We start from the raw sequence: 22,032 nt of genomic DNA, 5'->3' as shown, positions 1-22,032 counted from the left end.
AACATCGCGAATCTGTTCCAAGCGCTTTGTGGGACCGACAGCCTAACGTCTGACATTTCCTAACATCTGAGAACTCTGCATTATCGATTGTGTTTGTGAATACATTCATCCAGACCACACAAACTAGACCCCTCACAGTCAGAGCTAGAACCCCAGTTGCTCCAGTAAATACAAAGGAGACGCGAGGACGGGGAGAGCTAGGTAAGTTGGCAGGGATAATAGCATACACGCATATCACGCACACAATAAAGAGCCCTCGCGCAGCCGCACTACTGCCCTACCCCACCCTACTCACTTGTCGTCCAAAGCCGGCGAAATTCTTGTACACCCCCGCAACCAAAAGCAACAACCCGCTTGGAGAAGCGGACTTTGCGTGTAAAAATAACGTTAAAAATAACCTTAATCCAGCTAATGTCAATACTGCTTACCGCTTTCACTGTTGCTTAGTGTTTTTTTTTCTAATTACGGATATTATAAATATAGTTTTTAAGAAGTGCGGAAATGAAACTTGATTTCGTTCGCGGAAGGAAAATGGCGGCCAGCTAGGCGTCGTATTTCGGATTTGGAATTGGACTTTTTAAATATGGTAGTGAGAACTTTGGCGTAGACGGTGCAAGGACGTTAGAAAATCGATCGCGTAGGGTATGTCAGTTTAGTAGGGGTAGTCGGTAGGTTGTAAACTGTCGCTGAGAGGCTGCTGTCGATGTCAGAAGAAGAGGAGGAGTAGACTCGCGAGCATTGAAGCCATGACCACGGAAACGGCGACGCCTACACAGGTACGTCTAGTCTTAGGCGGCTTTGCCGCATTTGGTGTCAAGGACATGTTTGGACAAGTAAACCTGTCAAGTTATATAATGGCTGGGGTTTCGTTGGTGAAACCTTTTGTTTCAGTAGATTGTTGGACTGTTGGTGGCTGGTCAACATTTGCCAAAATTTGTGTTAAAGCGGCCACTGTTAAGTCTTTAAACACCTACGTCCTACGTAAATTATGTCTATTACACACATTAATTAACAGACTATTATTTCTTTATCTCTGATCTACGGCAGACTCTTATTCAAATTAAAAAAAACCGGCCAAGAGCGTGTCGGGCCACGCTCAGTGTAGGGTTCCGTAGTTTTTCGTATTTTTCTCAAAAACTACTGAACCTATCAAGTTCAAAACAATTTTCCTAGAAAGTCTTTATAAAGTTCTACTTGTGTGATTTTTTTCATATTTTTTAAACATATGGTTCAAAAGTTAGAGGGGGGGGACGCACTTTTTTTTACTTTAGGAGTGATTATTTCCAAAAATATTAATATTATCAAAAAACGATCTTAGTAAACCCTTATTCATTTTTAAATACCTATCCAACGATATATCACACGTTGGGGTTGGAATGAAAAAAAATATCAGCCCCCACTTTACATGTAGGGGGGGTACCCTAATAAAACATTTTTTTCCATTTTTTATTTTTGCACTTTGTTGGCGTGATTGATATACATATTGGTACCAAATTTTAGCTTTCTAGTGCTTACGGTTACTGATATTATCCGCGGACGGACGGACGGACGGACGGACGGACGGACGGACGGACGGACGGACGGACGGACAGACAGACATGGCGAAACTATAAGGGTTCCTAGTTGACTTCGGAACCCTAAAAAGAGTAGAATAATAAATATATATATATTTTTTTCATTTTTCATTTCATTTTATTTATATATCGAATTTGGTCGAATTTACCCCAACTAAAGGTTGTCTGGATGATATCACTTTTTAGTGTTAAAAGCGCATGTTGCCTGCCTCTACACTTAATCGACTATTTATTTATCTTTAGAAGTTTGCAAAAAACATCTATTCTACTTTTACCCGTAATAAAAACCCCAGAAAGTGTTTAATCCATTTTTATCGTGTCTACTGTTATTGGATATGATATCTAAAAATATAAGAGAAGAAACTGACTGACTGACATATCAACATTATCAACGCACAGCCGAACCACTGTTCCTCGAGATTTCTGGCACGTAGGTTCCTTATAAGGTATAGAGGAGCACTAAGAAAGGATTTCTCAAAATTCACCTCTTAAGGGGGTGAAATGGGGGTCCGAAGTTTGCATGGGAAAACAAGTTTGCTTGGGCAAACAATTAGTTTTATTATTTTATTCGAAACATCATCTGGGGGATCCCTAAACATAATTATATGAGTGCGCGGGCGAAGCCGCGGGCAAAAGATAGTAAGTGATATAACTCACAAAGGCAAAAGATAGTAAGTGATATAACTCACAAAGGCAAAAGATAGTAAGTGATATAACTCACAAAGGCAAAAGATAGTAAGTGATATAACTCACAAAGGCAAAAGATAGTAAGTGATATAACTCACAAAGGCAAAAGATAGTAAGTGATATAACTCATTATGGCGGTGTAGTAAAAGCCAGCTGGATTTTGATAAGCTTCTATTTTAGTCTAGACTTGACAAATTAACTTAACCTTGAAAATGATTAATGTTGTAGCTAACTTAATGCTAAAATTCGCGTAACGGTAAGGGGTTTTCTCTGGTTATTCTTTTTTGCATATTTAAATATACATGATTTAAATATTGTGGAGGATTTTGACGACTGATCTGGCCTAGTTTGTAGTGACCCTGGCCGCTAAGCCGCGGTCCTGGGTTCAAATCCCGGTAAGGGCATCTATTTGTGCGATGAGCTCAGACATTTGTGAGATGATTTTTATTTTGATGTCTCCGAGAGGGGAATTTAAATTGAAAATATCCACTGAATTAAAAGCAAACAAACGAAAACGGAATGTCAAAGCAAATCTCCCGGGATCACAAGATTTTCCTTAAAAAAATAAACCTCTGCAAACAACAAAAATCCAATACAAATGTAAATAAATGTTACGGGCATTTTGACTAATTATATTTCTTCCCAATTCTCTCTCCAGACTCTGTAAGACTTAAAGTAATATCTTTACTTTGAAAATACTTCTTGTAACATCCGATCAAATCACAGATCACTTTCGCCACACACTAGAAATTTTTAACCGACTTCAAAAAAGGAGGAGGTTCTCAATTCGACTGAATGTTTTTTTTTTTTTATTTATTTTTATTTTTTTTTGTATGTATGTTACTCGATATCTCCGAGAATCGTGGACCGATTTTCAAAATTTTTTTTTGATCGAACGGGTATAACCCCGAGATGGTCCCATTGGCACCAAGTCAGGGTCTGATGATGGGATCTTGGAGAAATCGAGGGAACTCTTCAAATGTTATAGGCACATGTAATGTTTTTAGTGTATTTTTCAAAGGTACACCAGTATTTACGCCTGACGGTAGTAATTTTATGTGGCTGAGCTGATGATGGAAGGTCAACTCCTCAATGGTTAGGAGTTAAAGGATAATTCTTTCACTACTGTACATATATTCGGACTGATACATATAATATCACTAGGAACAGTAGGAACCACTAAAAATCAACAAATAAATTAACTTTTTAACAAAAAATAAAACCGCCTTCAAAAATAAGCGCGTTACAAAACACGGAGAAACTAAAAAGCAAAAAATAATAAACCTTTGAATTCAGATTTCTTATCGTATTGCAATAATCTAAACATCCAAATTATAAACAAATCAATTATTTTTGGAGTCGGTACCAGCCTGTGTATGGTTGGGTGGGGCAAACAGGCAATAGCAAGGCGACGAACAGGTCTGGTACCGACTACAAAAATAATTGATTTGTTTATAATTTGGATGTTTAGATTATTGCAATACGATAAGAAATCTGAATTCAAAGGTTTATTATTTTTTGCTTTTTAGTTTCTCCGTGTTTTGTAACGCGCTTATTTTTGAAGGCGGTTTTATTTTTTGTTATTAATAATGTGAAGTAGTAACATAGTATTCTGTTAGCACATAATAAGTAGCAGTTGTTCCTTTCTCCATTTTTATTTTAGAATAAGCTACTTGCCTCCTAGTCAAATCAGCTTCTTTTTAAGACCTGTCAATTTGAACAACTTGCTAATATAGAATTTATATGAAATCAAATTGAGTGACGTCACGGTCAACTCAGTTACTTTATATATTTCTACGATTTAAAAATAACTTCTGTCCATGTTTTTCTTATAATTATCTGATGCTTTATTTCGTGCATGGTATATAATATTTTATTAAAACTACAGTCAAGTTCCCTATAATCTTCCCTATAATAGTTCAGTTTATTGCGTAAATAGTTGCTGATATGTACAATCTGAATAAGTTATAATTGCGACTAGCAAAATTAGTGTTACATCGTATAGCAGGTCGGTTTGCAACATCTAAGAATATTAAAACAAGATTTAATCATATTTAGGACAGTTAGTTTACATACTATATAGGCAGTATGTAAACTAATGAAAACCACTTACTGAAACCGTTTAATGTTTAGGTCGTGCTTAGCAATTTTTACTATCGGATCAACACCGAAATACCAACTATTTAGATTGTTTAGGTTGATGTTTCTTATAACAGGATGAATTTTTATTTCGCGCTTGTAGGTTGGTCGCATAATAAAAGTAGCTCAGTATGATTCATAAATTAAAGTAATTCACATTCAATGGTTTTTTCGTGGTAATTTGCTGTAAATGGTTTTCGTTAATTTACATACTGTAGGTCCTTATAGCTGTAATGCGGAGTCTAGAGAGACAGTCTACGAATCGAGCCCAATGTCTACAGAGGCCGCATAATCGAATCAATTACGATGGGAAATGAATTGTCTGCGAAAGTTCCGATATTCGGGAAATGAGACAATTAAGGCCTTCTCTTCGACATTTCTGTGTTCAGTTTGAACATTGTTACATTTCGGTTTATTTATATTCCTTTTATTGGTTTTCTTGATTTCAGTAACTTTTACGTCAGATTCCTGTTTCTGATTTAATTAATGAAGTAATAATTGGGACCACGGTTCGATCACCAGTGGGCATGGTCGCTTTTTTAACCGACTTCAAAAAAAGGAGGAGGTTCTCAATTCGACTGAATGTTTTTTTTTCTTACGTCTGTGATATCTATTTCAGTTTATAATGAATCATGGTACTTAGATACTTGTGTTTCATATCTTGTAATAGGTAGCGAAATGGTAACTTTAAAAGTAGCTTTTTGCATTTGTAATAATATGCATAATGTTAAAAGAAAGATTCGTGGCAATTGTACACATGCACCATTATTATATTATAACTTTTACGTTACAAGCTAGGTACATATAGTAGGATAGTGAAACTCTTTAGAGTCAAATTTGAACCATTACCTAACTCATTGTAACAACTATAAATAATAAACAAATATAAATAATAAACAAATATTGGGGCCAGGGCCGGATTAAGGGTAGAGCGAGTGGAGCGGCCGCTCTAGGCGCCACATGGTAAGGGGGCGCCAAAATCGAGAATGTGGAAAAATCCATATAAAAAAATTATACATTGCGTGGGCGCGCATATATCACAAAATAGCGAGAGGAGTCGGGAATTAATACAACTATTGAAAATCTAGATTTGTAATTAGGATTAAGTGGAAAGTTGCACCACATAGCCAACATATACCAACATTCATAAGGGCGCCGTAAAAGGAGGATTCTAGCCCTTGACGAACCACATTGTTTTGCGGCCCAAAGACAAAAACTCGTAGTTTTATAAAAATAAGAGTGATGGCGAAATATAAGGCCTAAAAGTCGGGAACATAGGCCCCCTGTGAAGTTAAAATACCCCAAAATATGCCAAAGACCGCAGCATTACGGCATTACTATGAAAAAAATTTCGCGCTCGCTACGCTCGCGATTTTTAGGGTTCCGTAGTCAACTAGGAACCCTTATAGTTTCGCCATGTCTGTCTGTCCGTCCGCGGATAATCTCAGTGACCGTTAGCACTAGATAGCTGAAATTTGGTACCAATATGTATATCAATCACAACCCGACAAAGTGGCAAAATAAAAAGTGGAAAAAATGTTTTTTTAGGGTACCCCCCCTACACGTAAAGTGGGGACTGATTTTTTTTTCCATTCCAACCCCAACGTGTGATATATTGTTGGATAGGTCTTTAAAAATGAATAAGGGTTTACTAAAATCGTTTTTTGATAATATTAATATTTTCGGAAATAATCGCTCCTAAAGGAAAAAAAAGTGTGTCCCCCTCCTCTAACTTTTAAACCATATGTTTAAAAAATATGAAAAAAATCACAAAAGTGGAACTTTATAAACACTTTCTAGGAAAATTGTTTCGAACTTGATAGGCTCAGTAGTTTTTGAGAAAAATACGGAAAACTACGGAACCCTACACTGAGCGTGGCCCGACACGCTCTAGGCCAGTTTTTTATCTACGTCGTAAAACTTCTCCCCAAGGGCGCCGAAATTCAAACTCGCTCTACCCTGATCGAGTGCACGGGCCGGCGCTGATTGGGGCACACCTTCCACAGAACAATCTAGCCCCAAACTAAGGAAATCTTGTACTATGGGTGCTAGGTGACGATATACTTACTTAAATAGATAAATACATACTTATAGATGGAAAACATCCATGACTCAGGAACATATATCTGTGTTCATCACACAAATAAATTCCCTTACCGGGATTTGAACCCAGGACAGCGTCTTAGCAGGCAGGGTCACTACTGACTACGCTAGACCGGTCGTCTTTACAGCTAAATAACCGTTGAATTCAAATTGTCTCATGACACTACTGATCTATGTAGTCTATGTACCTACAGCACTGCCGCAGGTCCATAAAACAGAGTTATATTAGGAACTGAGGTCTGTCGCAAAGCTAGACCCGGCCAAGTATTACCATCGCCTCCATCACAACCAGCAATTTCTGAACCAATCTTATTTGACCCGCAGACGGTTCATAAACATACCTTATCAGGATATGTGTTTAGACTAGTCTGTCTGAGGTGTTGAGTAGGTGGGTCGCTGGAATGAGTCTGCCCGGATGGATCGATCGGGGCTTCGCCGGTGTTGCTATCGAGTTAGGTTGCTTGCTGAAGGTATTTCCGCTCGAAGGATGATAGTTTGTGGGCTGGATATTGCGAAAATAAGTAATTAGCTGTTTAGTTATGGTGAAGGCTCTTAGCTCATAATGTCGTGGCTTGATGTATTTTCCGTTTTATATGGACTATAGTATGTAGTTAATTTTATGATTAGATATCTCAAAAGGCTAATCAGGAATATTTGTAGGATCATCATTATGTGCTAAACTATTCATGGAGCTTTTATAAGCTCAGTCTAGTCTTGCGAATCGGTTAAATTTGTCTTTATTTGATTCATAGAATGGCATTGGTCCAGAGTTGACCCTTGCACGACTCCTTTTATTATATTACTGAAACTAGATCTGTGTATAACCTTTTTAGAACTATCATATATTTCTTTTAGGTACTTATCCAATTATCTCTTTTTGAACAAATAACTAACTACAAACAAGAATTTGTCCCCTGAGCTTTGAATCAATATATTGTGATACCTAGTGTCAAAAGCTCAGGTTAAATCAGAACTTTTTGGTTAAATTGTAATCAATGAAGAATGAATCCGACACAAGTCAACTAAGCCTCAACCTCAGCCCTTTCGTAATTTGCCGAGTCATTGTATAATGTCAAATCATTTCATTGATAATTTAAAACTACGGGGTAGAGATTTGACCCTTGTGGGACTCCTTCCTTTATCACAGTGAAGCTATAACTATGCATAACCATTGCAGAACTATATTTTATCTTTACAAACTCTCTTCTATTAGATAAATCATACTTGTCCCCTAATTTCGTAAAGTTCTAGCTATTTAATCAATATATCGTGATCTTTAGTGTCAAAAGCTTAGACAAAATCGGAACTTTTAGGTAAAATTGTGATCAATGAAGTATGTAATCCGACACAAGTCAGCTAAGCCTCAACCTCAGCCCTTTCGCAATTTGCCGAGCCATTAGCCCGCCCTTGACTCGGATCGGGTGTCGCCTTCACTTATTGTTTTATTTATCAACCGACAACAGATGTTCGAGAAACCGATATTAAGTACTGAAAAGGGAGAAAGAATATTTTTGCTGACCCTAGTCTGAACGCCGGAATTGATGACGATTTTCAATGAATATTATACTCTTGCGGGCGAGCTCTTTGCGATTATATTGAACTAATACAGTAGCCTTACAGCATATTATGTTGATGATTACTAATTTCATGTAAAGATTGCACAACAAATGAGAGCTTCGAAATAGCTATTAACCTCCATTTCATGCCAAGAAAATGCTAAGTTAAAAAGGAGAAAGGTTTCAAACACGTATAAAACCCTTCAATAAAATTAAAACTACATCATTCAGTGACTTGAAACTTCACGAAAAACTATCTTCATAAGTGCAACACAATTCTTCTTGGAGGCAAATGAGCAGACAGGTCGCCTGAAGGTTAGCAATCACTGCCAGAAGCACACAGCAGAAGGCTGAAGATCCGTTTCTATTCAACTTACAAAACCTCTCTTTTCCTATCTGGCCTAAAACTGTGTTCATAGCAACAAGGGTAAACTCTAGACCAAAACTTGAATTATATACTTAGGTACCTCTATAATTGGATCCAAGTTTTCCCAGAAACATTAATCACCAACTTTTTCTTTCATCAGTTTCATCAGTACCTATCGAAAAGTAATAAATAAGAGTTCTGTGATCTATCACCGGCTTAGTTCCCACAATGCTCCGTTTCTGACAGTTGCGAGAAAATTGGAAGAAAGTAGGTAGATAAATTGTCCTTGATATGCGGGTTCGGGAATGTCCTTGCGTCTAAAATTATACGGGATCTTTTTACCTTGAATGTCTAAATATAAATTTTAGCGGTATTGAAACTGTTTTGCTGTCGTTTGATATATTTTTTACGAGTTTTTCAAGATCAGTCAACTTTTTTTACCATAAATCCTGTGAAGTACATAGTAATGGTGTTTCGTGTTAGCTTCGTTTTATAAACACCGTTCCACGCAACATATTGAACGTAAGATCAGTTGACCGTAGTGCAGGTATCCTGTAACGTGTCGGGAATTGTGAGCGTATCGTACCGGACCCAGGACCTTCAATTGTAGTTGATGAGAGTTTTATATGAAATACCATATTCATCTCACAATGTTCACTAGACAACACTGATTATACATCGTAGAACACATCCCTTTTCTTAGTTTCAGCAAACCGCTAGAATAGACTCCTGAACTGTCAGCAACGCTAAAACTCTTCACACATTAAATTTCTCCAGCAGTTTGGTTGATCTATGAGTATTTGTGCTTTGAATATCCTTGATATGATAACTCGTGACTAAAAACTTACTAATATCGAAAAAATTTCGGCGAAAAACATATGTCTCACATAACTGATAACTTAAATCCACTAATAAATAATTGGCAAAACTGCAAGTCGTAAAAACCCTCATTGGGGCAGTAAGCCCGGTCCAAATTGAATTAAAACGTGCTAATTGGACTAATTAACGGCAAAGGCTTGTTACCGGGTGCGGCAGCGTGACGTCAGACATGACACGTTGTTTCGTTATAAACGACTATAAAAAAATCTAGTGGCTCTGAGCTGTAGACCTTCGCGATATGCTTAGAAAAAGCAAAACTGTAAAAACCTTAGTAAGCGTCATGCATGCTATTGTCATTTAAGTCCTTTAGGGCAATTTTCACATTCTGATTTATTTTAAATTGGATCGATAAAAAAAATCGTATAATTAATCTGATCACAAAATTTCACGAGAACCGGTTAAGAAATGTGATGTAGATGAGAGCAGACGGGCATTTAAAAAGGAAATCGAGTTAAAACGTAGACACGCTGTTGCTCCGGTCAACATAGACCTATACTGTCGCTCAGGTCAATGAGAAACATAAATATTGTAGAGACATTTAGCCATTTATACACAAAGTCCAGTAAAGTTAAGCGCTGGTAGCCTAGCGGTAAGTACGTGCGACTTTCGTTCCGGAGGTCGCGGGTTCGAACCCCGGCTCGCACCAATGAGTTTTTCGGAATTTATGTGCGAAATGTCATTTTGATATTTGCCAGTCGCTTTTCGGTGAAGGAAAACATCGTGAGGAAACCGGACTAATTCCAATAAGGTCTAGCTTACCCTTCGGGTTGGAAGGTCAGATGGCAGTCGCTTTCGTAAAAACTGGTGCCTACGCCAAATCTTGGGATTAGTTGTCAAAGCGGACCGCAGGCTCCCATGAGCCGTGACAAATGCCGGGATAACGCATGGAGGATGATGACATTGATGACACAAAGTCCAGCAATAATTTTATTCTGCTACATTCCCACATTACTTTAGAAATCACGAAAACTCTACTGCACGGTCACAGTTCACATGCACAATCTATAAATTATTCTTCTAAAATGCTAGAAACTTGGTTCTTGATTTAATTCGGTGACCAACAATAGTCTACATTTTTGAACAAGATTCTTATGGAATACCAAATAAACTGCTTCTTAATGGTACAGAATATGAACGACTTTAGAATGCAGAGGAAATGCAAATTAGATACATATGTAGTGCGAAAAGATTTGCCTTCGTATTGTTACGGAAACGTACGAACGTGTCATGCTATTTCAGTCAGTCTCAGTACAAGATGTACTGACATTGACTGAACTACGTATCATGACAAATACGTACGTATCCGGAAAAGTACGAAGGAAACCCTTTTCGCACTACATATGTACCCCATTGAATGATTTTCCCTCCTTTTTAAAACTTTTTCAAATTCGAGTAATAGTAGAAAACGTTGTTGCTCTAACATGAATAATTCCATCACAAACAATGTACGGGAATAAAAAGGCTGAATCGATACTAGTGGAGACAGAGTGTCTACAATACAGGGGTTAGTCATCGTTTAATGTTCTTGTGCTTGTGACAAGACTGACAAGTGGTTTACTGCACTCGCCTAAAATTAAAATTTTGAAAAAAACCCCCGACTGCGACATAGTGGACCGATTTTGATGAAACATGGCTAAGAACACTCCCGACTAACTCAGCTTTCAAACAAAAAAACTAAATCTAAATCGGTTCATCCATTCGGGAGCTACGATGTCACAGACAGATACACACACAGACAGACAAGACAGACATACAAACAGTCGTCGTTTTTGCGTCGGGGGTTAAAAAGAGACAAAAGCGAGCCCAAGATGTTTTAGCGCCAGTTTCTGCAAACTTTGGTCAAATCATCAGAAAAGAAGTTTCTCGAATATTACAACACAAATCCTCTGCGATAGACGATAATGCCAATGTTGATGTGACAAAGGCACTGTTAAGTATAAATAAATAAATAAATAAATAAATATTATAGGACATTCTTACACACATTGACTGAGGCCCACGGTAAGCTCAAGAAGGCTTGTGTTGTGTGTAAGTATGCCTGTACATCTTGGTAGTCACTTAGTTGGTTACGATATGGCAGTTCGTCAAATGATAAAATGAATGTCAACGAGTTCTTCGGAGCTTATATCGACTTAGTTCTACAAATACCTATTTGCAAGGAATCTAATGCCCTATGATTTTGTGGGGTCATTGTTAGGGGCAATTCAGTTGTGGTCTGAATATTCCAATTACCTTGACTAAATCCAAAGTCCAAATAAGGGTAGCTACTATAAATACGACATGAATGCACAAAAAACGCAAATCACGAAAAGGGTCCCAAGGTTAATAACTTGTGTTGTGGACACGTGCCTATTGTTGTAAAGTAAATAACTGACATGCGACTGACATGCGCAGACGCAAGTATTGTTGGGACCCAAACTAGGGTGAAATTATCATACATAAGGTATCACGTAATAGTAAAGCACCTTGAAAAGCAGATATTTTGTAGGTCTGTCTATATTTGTAGGAATATCAGGACATACCTACTAGTTAGGTATTATACAAATATTTTTTAAATTCAAATGAAAATGTTTCAAATATATCTATTACATTTTTATTAAAATTTAAAACGAATTACTGTTTTAGAATAAATTTGTTTAGATAATATGTGTTTTCAAAACGTCCATCTTGGCGTGTACTTCAAAATACCGTACATAATGAGGCTTACGCCGTGTCTTGCGTGGGCGACGGTCGCGCGACCGTCGCCGTCGCGTCTCATACTTCCATACCGATAAGGTTTGATTTCGTATGCGTCGCATCGCCGTCGCGCGACCATCGCGCGACCGTCGCCCACGCAAGCCACGGCGTTAGTGAAACGTACAGGTACTTGAATTTGAATGAAAAATCTGGGTACTTATATTAGAGGACGGGTTGTGTGTGTCATTTTTCAAATCAGGCAATGTTTTGTACAGTATAGACTACTGAGCTTTACGGTACTGTGACTAAAAGTATAAAATCACTTTTACTCCATTATATTATGTGAAACAAATAACTTACCTCACAATAAGTAAGATATATCTTTCTAACATCTTAAAGAATATGCATTGTGGTACACAGTAAACCCCTCTTAGTGTCCATTACTTCGCGGTAGGCGGCAGATCTAAGACGATACAGGAGGGGATCTATTCTCCATACAAACGCTCTCGACTATTTCCTCCCTAGTTTTTGAAGATAGAGCACTGATTTTTTCAACACAGAATATTATTATTTTTATCTGTGTCGGACCCGTTGTTGGTCTAACCGTTTTGATTTTTTTGATATTCTTATTTTTTAAAGACGCTAGAGCCCATCAAAAATTTCCAAAAACGGCCTTATTGATTATGACGCAAAAAAAGGTGTGGTATTCAAAAATGGTGGCAATTAGCCAAAAAAACTAAACGGTCCGACACATATTATTTCATTGATATTCAGATTCTCAAATTTCGTTACGATTGATTAAGTTTTGAAGGAGGAAACAGTCGAGAGCGGAACCTCAAAGTTAAAGATTTTTTCGCAATATCTTTTAACTGATTAGGTCTTAATGGACATTTTTTTTAGATAAATCTAGTTGATAACACTAGTATATTAAACTAAAATTCCCAAATTGAAAGGGGGGCTCCTTTCCTTTTTAGCATGTTTGCTCCCGCAGCGTCTTAATTGTCTAATACTTACAGCCGCTTGGAAAAAAAAAGAGAGATTAAAATTTACTGTGACTACAGCTATAAAATCACTTTTACTCCATTAAATAATGTAAAAAAGAAACATCCCTCACACTTAAACACACTTAAATAGATCCTTCTAACATCTTACGCCGTGGCTTGCGTGGGCGATGGTCGCGCGACGGCGATATGGAAGTATGAGACGCGACGGCGACGGTCGCGCGACCGTCGCCCACGCAAGACACGGCGTTAAAGAATATGAATTGTGGTACACAGTAAACCCCTCTTAGTTCCATTACTTCGCGGTCGGCGGCAGATTTAAATAAAAGGGTGCATAATCGACACATTTGTTTATCTTACGGTACCGTTTTTAGGGTTTTAATCAGTTTGATGGAATTGGTTAGAGGTTGTTTTTATAATAAAATGCTAAGTTTGGGTGATTTGTTGGAAGATAAATCGTTAAGTTGAATCCAATGCACATTATCTCTTCATAATATCTTTTATACGAACTTCAAACATGTAGACCATTTTTAATTCGCTAAGTATTACTTATTTAAACCTTAACCAGGCTGTGATCTCATAGCGTCCACCTAGCAAATTATTTTTTTCTGACAAGCAGAAGGAATAGAGATACCACTAAATGTCGTTACACTGCCTGATTTAGTTTATTGTTGATTGGTTGATTTTTATATTTTTTCCCCTCACTAGTTCGGAAACACGTCCTTTAATACCAGTGGGTAAAAACGCATTTTATCCACTAGTGGATAAAGTATTTTGACCTTGAATAGAGGCAAATTTTCTGCTTTAAAATTGATAAAAGTGGGTTAATCTAGTGACGAAGATGTTTTACCACCCGTGGAACTACTGGAAGCAGTGATAAACGCGTTTTTTGCGTTGTAGGTACTTTCCTCGCTATAGTGAGGGGAAAAGTTTTGTGTTACACACGAGTGCAAATGTATTTTACTTCTCGTGCGTTGATAAACTCGCAAGCTCAGGATTCTATTCTCGAACCACTCGCTTTTCAATTCCACACTCGGCATTAAAATACAACTTTGCAGCTTTGTATGACTCAAATAACTATTTTTCTGTTGTGAAAAAATAAACCACAACCTAATCGCTTCTCCTTCACTTGGGACTCGTGCCTAGAGAGTGATAAGAACCCCTGCAAGACGAGCATTGACGACGGTACTAAACAAACCCAACGAAGGTTCGAAGAGACATCAAAGATATTCCGGAGAATTTCCGAGATAGAATATGCAAATCCGATCAGTAGAATTATTCAACGTTTCTCGTAAGTTGATCGAAAATATGACGGGGAATATTAATTTGGTATTCGGGAGTTGATAAGTTAAGACGGCAATTCTGAAATTGTATCAAATCAAGTCGATTCTCTTAATTGCTTAACATGATAATGGTAATAATGAAATGAAAATATCGTCACTACTTTGAAAAAATCTCGTATCTCACGCTGCTTCTCAAAGTTAAAGCACAGTAAGTCTATATGCATTCCATACATACTTACTACAATTTTCTTTTCATTGACAGACGAAGATACAAGTTTTTTTTAAAGTAGTGACGATATGGAAAAGGATTATCGCGTGTACTTACCTAATGATAACTAAGTAATGATTTACAATACACTCCGACCACAGATGTCATATAAACCATAAATCAAGCAAACGTATCTACTTAGCGTGTCAAATGAACTCAGTGAAATCCACTGAGTTGTCCGTCTTTAATCGCAGCTTGCAGCTTTCGGGCGTCAATTTTTGTAAGTTGAAGTCAACAAAAACATTAAAAATGACTCGTTACATGATATTTAATTGCAACAACATAAAACTTATCAAGGGCCTGAGACATATTTAAAATCACAGGCAAGTAACAACTTCAGTACAAAATCTGACACGCTCGGCCGCCATACAAATAAATGAACTCGTTTCTTCTGATCTAAATCTAAATCTGTGACTCCGACGTTACGAACTGTCTTATATAATAACAATATGTTGTACATTGACACATGAAGTGGAAACGAGAAGTTTCAAAATATAACAAACTAGCTTTTGCCCGCGGCTTCGCTCGCTTAAATTCGAAAATTGCGGAATACTCCATACAAACTTCCACCGCCCATTTTAGGGAAGTGGGGGGTTAGAAAGAGACAAAAAATAGCCTATGTCACTCTCCATCCCTTCAACTATCTCCACTTAGAAAATCACGACAATATATTGCTCCGTTTTGCCGTGACAGGCGGACAAACAAACAGACACACACACTTTCCCATTTATAATATTACTATGGATTTTAAAGTGCGAATATTTATACCTACCTACTTACGTTTTTTTTTCTACCATGTATTTATTTATATACAGTCTGTGTTAATTTCATTTAAAAAAATTATTACACTACACGTGAGTTTTAAACAAGTTAAAAAGATTACAAATATTGTTTTACTTTATATTGCCTCGTGAATAGCAATATCGTCAAAGTAATATGTGCAGATAAGGCAGAGCACAATGGAGTCCGGTGTTTGGTCAAGGGATAGACAGGCGATCGAGGGGGGAATAACCAAGGGGAGGGAGGGGAGAAACAGGGTATGAGAGTTTTACTTTTTAACCCCCGACGCAAAAACGAAGGGGTGTTATAAGTTTGACGTGTCTGTCTGTGTGTATGTCTGTCTGTCTGTCTGTTTGTCTGTTTGTCTGTTTGTCTGTTTGTCTGTTTGTCTGTTTGTCTGTCTGTCTGTCTGTGTGTGTGTCTGTCTGTGGCATCGTAGCTCTCGAACGGATGAACCGATTTTGATTTAGTTTTTTTGTCTGAAAGCTGAGTTAGTCGGGAGTGTTCTTAGCCATGTTTCATGAAAATCGGTCCACTAGGTCGCGGTCGGGGGTTTTTCAAAATTTTAATTTTGTGGTTAGGTTATTATTTTTGTTTAGTAATGGTCATGTGGGGTAAAATGCATTAAGGTACCTACAGTTTTGATAATTTAGTCGCTATTCCTGTTGCTTTAATTTTACAAACGTGAAAATATGTAGTACATAGATGTCATATATACCATAGATCAAGCAAATGTATCTACTTAGCGTGTCAAATGAACTCAGTGAAATCCACTGAGTTGTCCGTCTTTGATCGCAGCTTGCAGCTTTCGGGCGTAAATTTTTGTAAGTTGAAGTCAATATAAACATTAAAAATGCCTCGTTACGTGATATTTAATTGATACAACACAAAAATTATGAACACTCAAGGGCCTGAGACATATTTAAAATCACAGGCAAGTAACAACTTCAGTACAAAATCTGACACGCTCGGCCGCCATACAAATAGATGAACTTGTTTCTTCTACGTAAATCTAATTCTGTGATGTAGTACTTTTCTCAGTCACCAGTTGAGTACGAACGTTGTATTGTACAGCATCCGAAACGTCGGAATGTACTAAACGTTCATATTTGCAATTAAATTTACGCGTTATCCATTTAAATATTTTTTCCCCTCACTAGCTCGGAAACACGTGTTTTGTGCTTTAATACCAGCGGGTAAAAACGCATTTTATCCACTAGTGGGTAAAGTAAACTGACCTTGAATAAAGTCAAATTAACTGCTTTAAAATTGATAAAAATAGGTGAATCTAGTAATAAAGATGATTTACCACCTGTGGAACTACTGGAAGCAGTGATAAACGCATTTCTTTTAATGTTATGATTAAGGTCCTCTCACACTAATTAATCCATTTATTATGTATGGAAACGAAAAAAAAAATGTTTTTCGAATTTAACAAAAAGCGATATATAGGGTGGTTCCTGATGATGAACCTAACTGCGAGTCGAATTTAACGGAAAACAAAAAAAAACACGGTGTATATCTAAATGTTTGTGCTAGATTTGTAGATAAGATAGGTACTTAGACACACCGGCTGATGTCGTGAGTGTTGTGTGTAGGCAAAGTGACAACCCTAGCGCAAAAGTGAATAATCAAGAGATCGTCACTACTTTGAATCATCATGGGGTATCAGGCCCATTGCCGTGGGATGCACAATTCGACGCCTTGCAGCCAAGCTTTGCTGTCGGGCTGTTAGGGACCGAATGGCAACTTATTTTCGGCCTGTTCAGATAGGTTTTGGGACCGCGCGGGGATGTGAGGCAGCGATTCATGCCACTCGGGCATATGCACTCGCGAATGAAGGGTCAGATGCGGTTATTCTTAAAGTAGATATTAAGAATGCGTTCAACAGCGTTGAAAGAGACGTCATTCTAAATGAAGTGGCGAACCAGGTGCCCTCCCTCTTTCCATTTCTGCACCAATGCTATTCGACACCGAGCAACTTACTTTTTAATGGGACCACCATTTCGTCGCAGGTTGGTGCTCAGCAGGGTGATCCGTTAGGACCTCTTATATTTTGCTTGGCAATTCAGAAAGTTGTTTCTTCTCTGGATTCACCCCTAAATGTTTGGTACTTGGACGATGGGACTATTGGGGGTAGTCCAGAGACAGTGTTGAATGACCTTCATAAACTCGTGCCAGCGTTGAGGGAGATAGGTCTGGAGGTGAACCCTGCTAAGTGCGAGCTTTTTTGCTGCGACTCGTCTGTTGGTGTACGGACAGATTTTGAAGAGGTGTTGCCCGGCTTGCGGTACCTTCAGAAATCTTCTTTGTGCCTTTTAGGAGCGCCAATTTTTCCTGAGGGTGTCGGTGCTGCACTTGAAGATAAAAGGTTAGCGTTGGTTCGGGCCAAGGAACACCTAGGAAACTTGTCTGCGCATGTTGCGCTTATTCTGCTGCGGAACTGTTTTGCTGCACCGCGTATAATGTACATTCTAAGAACAGCTCCAACCTGGTTGTTTCAATCTGAAGTCGCAGCGTTAGACGAGACAATCAAGGGGTGCTTGAATCCATCTTGAATGTACATTTGGATGAAACGCAGTGGTGTCAAGCAGCCCTTCCAGTCCGTCACGGTGGGTTGGGAATACGGCGCTGTAGAGAGTTGGGAGTGGTGGCATTTCTTGCTTCGGCTCACGGGACATTGGGTCTTGTTGCTCGGATCTTATCTAACAATGGTGACATTACCCAGGTACCGTTTGCTTCGGAGGCGTTAGCCAAGTGGACTACTTTCTACGGTGGCGGGGATCAGCCCGAAAATCCCATTGTGCAGAGGGGCTGGGACGACATGTTGTGCAAGAAGACTGTTGCAAACATGCTAGAGGGAGCGGTGGGATCCAACTTGGCCCGCCTTAAAGCCGCTTCTAGGGTTGAGTCAGGGGCGTGGCTGCACGCATTACCTTCCCCGTCACTGGGCACGCTTTTGGACAATGACTCCTTAAGGATCGCGGTGGCCTTGCGATTGGGGTGTAAGGTGTGCGAGGCGCATCGGTGCGTTTGCGGGGTCATGGTTGAGGAAGACGGTCACCATGGTCTCAGCTGCTTGAAGTGCGCGGGACGTTTCTCGAGGCATCATGCTATCAATGATGCAATCCGCCGGGCTTTGGTGTCGGCCAACGTTCCTTGCGTTTTGGAACCTCCAGGGTTGTGCCGCACGGATGGAAAGAGGCCTGACGGTCTGACATTGGTTCCATGGCAGAAGGGTCGCTGTCTCTTATGGGACGCGACGTGTGTCAGCACGTTTGCGCCGTCCCACTTGAACCTTACGGTTAGGTCTGCAGGGTCAGCCGCGGAGTATGCGGCCAAAATGAAGCATGCCAAATACTCTGCCCTGGAACCAATGTACGACTTTGTGCCAGTCGCAGTCGAAACTGCGGGACCTTGGGCTCTGGAGGCGAAGGAGTTCATAAGGGATTTGGGCCGGCGGCTAAGGGACAAGGGATGTGACCCTCGGTCCGGATCGTACCTGGTCCAACAGATCTCATTGGCTATTCAGCGTGGTAACGCTGCCGGTGTGATGGGGACATTTGAACCGGGTACGATTCGGGACGGTTTCATTTAGCTTAAAGTTATTATTTTATGTGTGACGAAGCCTGTTGCGGATATCATCATTGGTTTGTTTGACGAAGCATGTTGTTGATTTGGATTTGTGGCCACATGACGAAGCCTGCGTTGCGGATGAATTTTCGCATGGGAGTAGTGTTAAGTACTGTTTTATTTTAAGGTTGGATGTGTTCTTGGTCTTGTTTGTGTTCACGAATAAATGATTTTGTTTAATCAAAAAAAAAAAAAAAAAAAAAAAAAAAAAAAAAAATCAAGAACAAGTGCGGGTAGTTCGAGAAACTCGCGCGGCTAGAAGATGTTGATGCAATTCCTCGCCAGTCTACCCGTGACCACGAACATAATGTGATGTTCGAAACGTCGGCCCTAATATAAATGTAAGTGTTTACGCGATTAAGTCCCGTTTTGTTCTAAAATTATGAGTGCAAATCGTGTTAGTCTAAATCAATATATAGGTACTTAGGTAGTGAAAAACGTTTCTTGTCCACCGGCCGGAAAGCGTCACATTTTAGGCCGCTGCTCTTTGGCTGCGTTAAGTTACCGCTTCCCGGCTCCGTCGAACAGAAAAATAGTATACACACATTGGGCAGTAAAGCCTGACCAGAAATATATGAGTACTGTAAAGAGGGCGCTGTTGTTCTCATGTTTGGGGTGACAGTTCAGTTTAGTATGAATAAAGTATGACGACCGGTCTGGCTCAGTCGGTAGTGACCCTGCCTGCTGCGCCGCGGTCCTGGGTTCGAATCCCGGTAAGGGCATTTATTTGTGTGATGAGCACAGATATTTGTTCCTGAGTCATGGATGTTTTCTATGTATATAAGTATGTATTTATCTATTTAAGTATGTATATCGTCGCTTAGCACCCATAGTACAAGCTATGCTTAGTTTGGAGCTAAGTTGATCTGTGTAAGGTGTCCCCTAATAAAAAAAAAAAGTAGTTCTAATAAGAAGCGCTGGTAGCCTAGCGGTAAGTACGTGCGACTTTCGTTCCGGAGGCTTTCGAACCCCGGCTCGCACCAATGAGTTTTTCGGAACCTATGTGCGAAATGTCATTTGATATTTGCCAGTCGCTTTTCGGTGAAGGAAAACATCGTGAGGAAACCGGACTAATTCCAGTAAGGTCTAGTTTACCCTTCGAGTTGGACGGTCAGATGGCAGTCGCTTTCGTAAAAAATAGAGCCTATGCCAAATCTTGGGATTAGTTGTCAAAGCGGACCCCAGGCTCCCACGAGCCGTGGCAAATGCCGGATAACGCAAGGAGGATGATGATGAAAGTAGTTCTAATAAAATTCCGCAACATGGCGCGTAATCATATGTGAGTGTGCACGGGAAAACGTCCTTTGTCGATTGCTATAAAGCCGCTTTCTCAAGATACAAGTAAATCTCGCCTTATGGGTAACCGACAAAATGGGACGTTTTACTAAACACACTCGCATATATGTATTTCTGGTTTAGCCCCGTAGCCGAATGGCATTTCTGCGACGCGAAACGAAAACGAAACGCCGCGAAAGATAGTCTGGCACTGTCGCACCAATACGCAAGAGCGATAGAGATAGATAATATCTACGAGCGTTTGTGCCATTCGGCTACGTATCCAGGCTTTAAATTTAATAAGAAAGCATCAGAGAAAGACATTTAAAAAAAAAGATGTCTTGCAAAACTGTTTTGGATGAAAATTATGCTACGGGTATAAAAAAAAATAGCAAAACTTGTTTCTTCAAACAAAAACTTGTAGAATGGTAATGAGAATAATAAGTTTTGTGCGGCGAAAAGAAAAAGTTAGCGCTTTGAGCTTCAAATAGTTTTTGTAAAAGTTAATGAGGATTTTACGCATTTTAAATTTTCTTAATTAAGATTCTCATTACTTTCATAATGAAAAATATAATAAAACAGTACAGAATTAGGTATTTTTTCTTTGCAAACAAGAATAGGTATGGCGTTCGTCCAAAAAGGAGTGTACCTAAAGGCACATCTCGCACACTGGCGATCAAATATATTAAAGAGGTGCGTTCCTAGCACACATTCTAAGCTCGTGTAGGTGAACGCGTACTATGCTTGTGTGAGTGAGATATGACAGGTCGACTGGTCGCATTCTTGACAGGCGGTAACTGTGAGGTAACCGAGAGGGGGTGGTCAGCCGGGAGCGGTAGTGGCCATACTGTACGATAGTACTCTTTATTATAATGCTAAAGGTTTTTAAGGGATCGGCCCCCGTGCACTTAACATTATTTGAAGTTGCAGACGTCCATAGGGTACGTTGACTGCGAACCATCAGATGGACCGTGAACTTGTTCGCCACCGACGTCGCTTTTCATGTTTAAAAATCATTTTTGCCAGGTTTGTGTCAGGGCAACTGCTTGGCGCCAGTTTTCCTAAAAATAAGTCTTTATGACTTCTCTGCACATATAATATATAATATTTTATTTATTTCATAAAGATAACATTGATCTCATTATTGTTAGTAATCGCTTATAAAATAATGTTAGTACTTAAAAACTAGATACATATGACCGCGATTAAATTATATTAATAAACAATCATCCATTGTCACGAGCGTGATAACACGAACCAATAAAGACGGGTATATCCGTCGCGGCTATAAACGGCGAAACAGGTCACGTTGGACGCGAATAGTCGGCAAATCGATAGCTTAGCCCAGACTAAGTTAAGCTTGGCTATGGCTTGCACCTGTATAGAGTGTATTGTATACCTTTTACCTAGGAGACGATTTTTGAATGTCGATCATTCGAATTACATAATAATAGCTCCACACATTAACAGAATCTAAAATGAGTGGTCATTACCTCTAGATGTTAAATTACTAGTCGTCCTTTTCCAAAAACAGCGTTTCTTCGTTTTACCACATCTCGGTCACTGGCGATCAAATATATGAAAGAGGCGCGTTCCTATCACACATTCTAAGCTCGTGTAGGTGGTCGGCTGGTCGACTGTTCGCGTTTTTGACAGGCGGTAACTGTGAGGTAACCGAGAGGGGCGGCACTTTCAGTGAGGAGCGGGAGTGGCCATACTGTACGATAGTACTCTTTATTATCCTGTAGTTTTACAGAGTTTCGGGCGGCGAATTCGTCCGTTTGAGATTCAAAAATCCAGTCGTTACTTCA

The 22,032-nt window shown here is 39.2% G+C and overlaps 1 protein-coding gene across 1 annotated transcript in view; it reads left to right on the top strand.

Moving 5' to 3' along the window:
- The first annotated feature begins 349 nt into the window (after positions 1 to 349).
- The window catches only part of LOC125237585 (ankyrin-2-like), a 128,805-nt gene continuing 107,122 nt past the window's right edge, over positions 350 to 22,032 (top strand). The window contains exon 1 of the mRNA XM_048144718.1: positions 350 to 776. Coding sequence (XP_048000675.1) covers positions 747 to 776 — 30 coding nt within the window. The 5' untranslated portion in view covers positions 350 to 746. The remainder of the gene's footprint in view (positions 777 to 22,032) is intronic.

Source organism: Leguminivora glycinivorella, chromosome 21 (assembly GCF_023078275.1).
Source record: "Leguminivora glycinivorella isolate SPB_JAAS2020 chromosome 21, LegGlyc_1.1, whole genome shotgun sequence".
Lineage (NCBI taxonomy): Eukaryota > Metazoa > Arthropoda > Insecta > Lepidoptera > Tortricidae > Leguminivora > Leguminivora glycinivorella.
The sequence above is the reverse complement of the archived record's forward strand: the minus strand, read 5'-3'. Positions and strand labels throughout refer to the sequence as shown.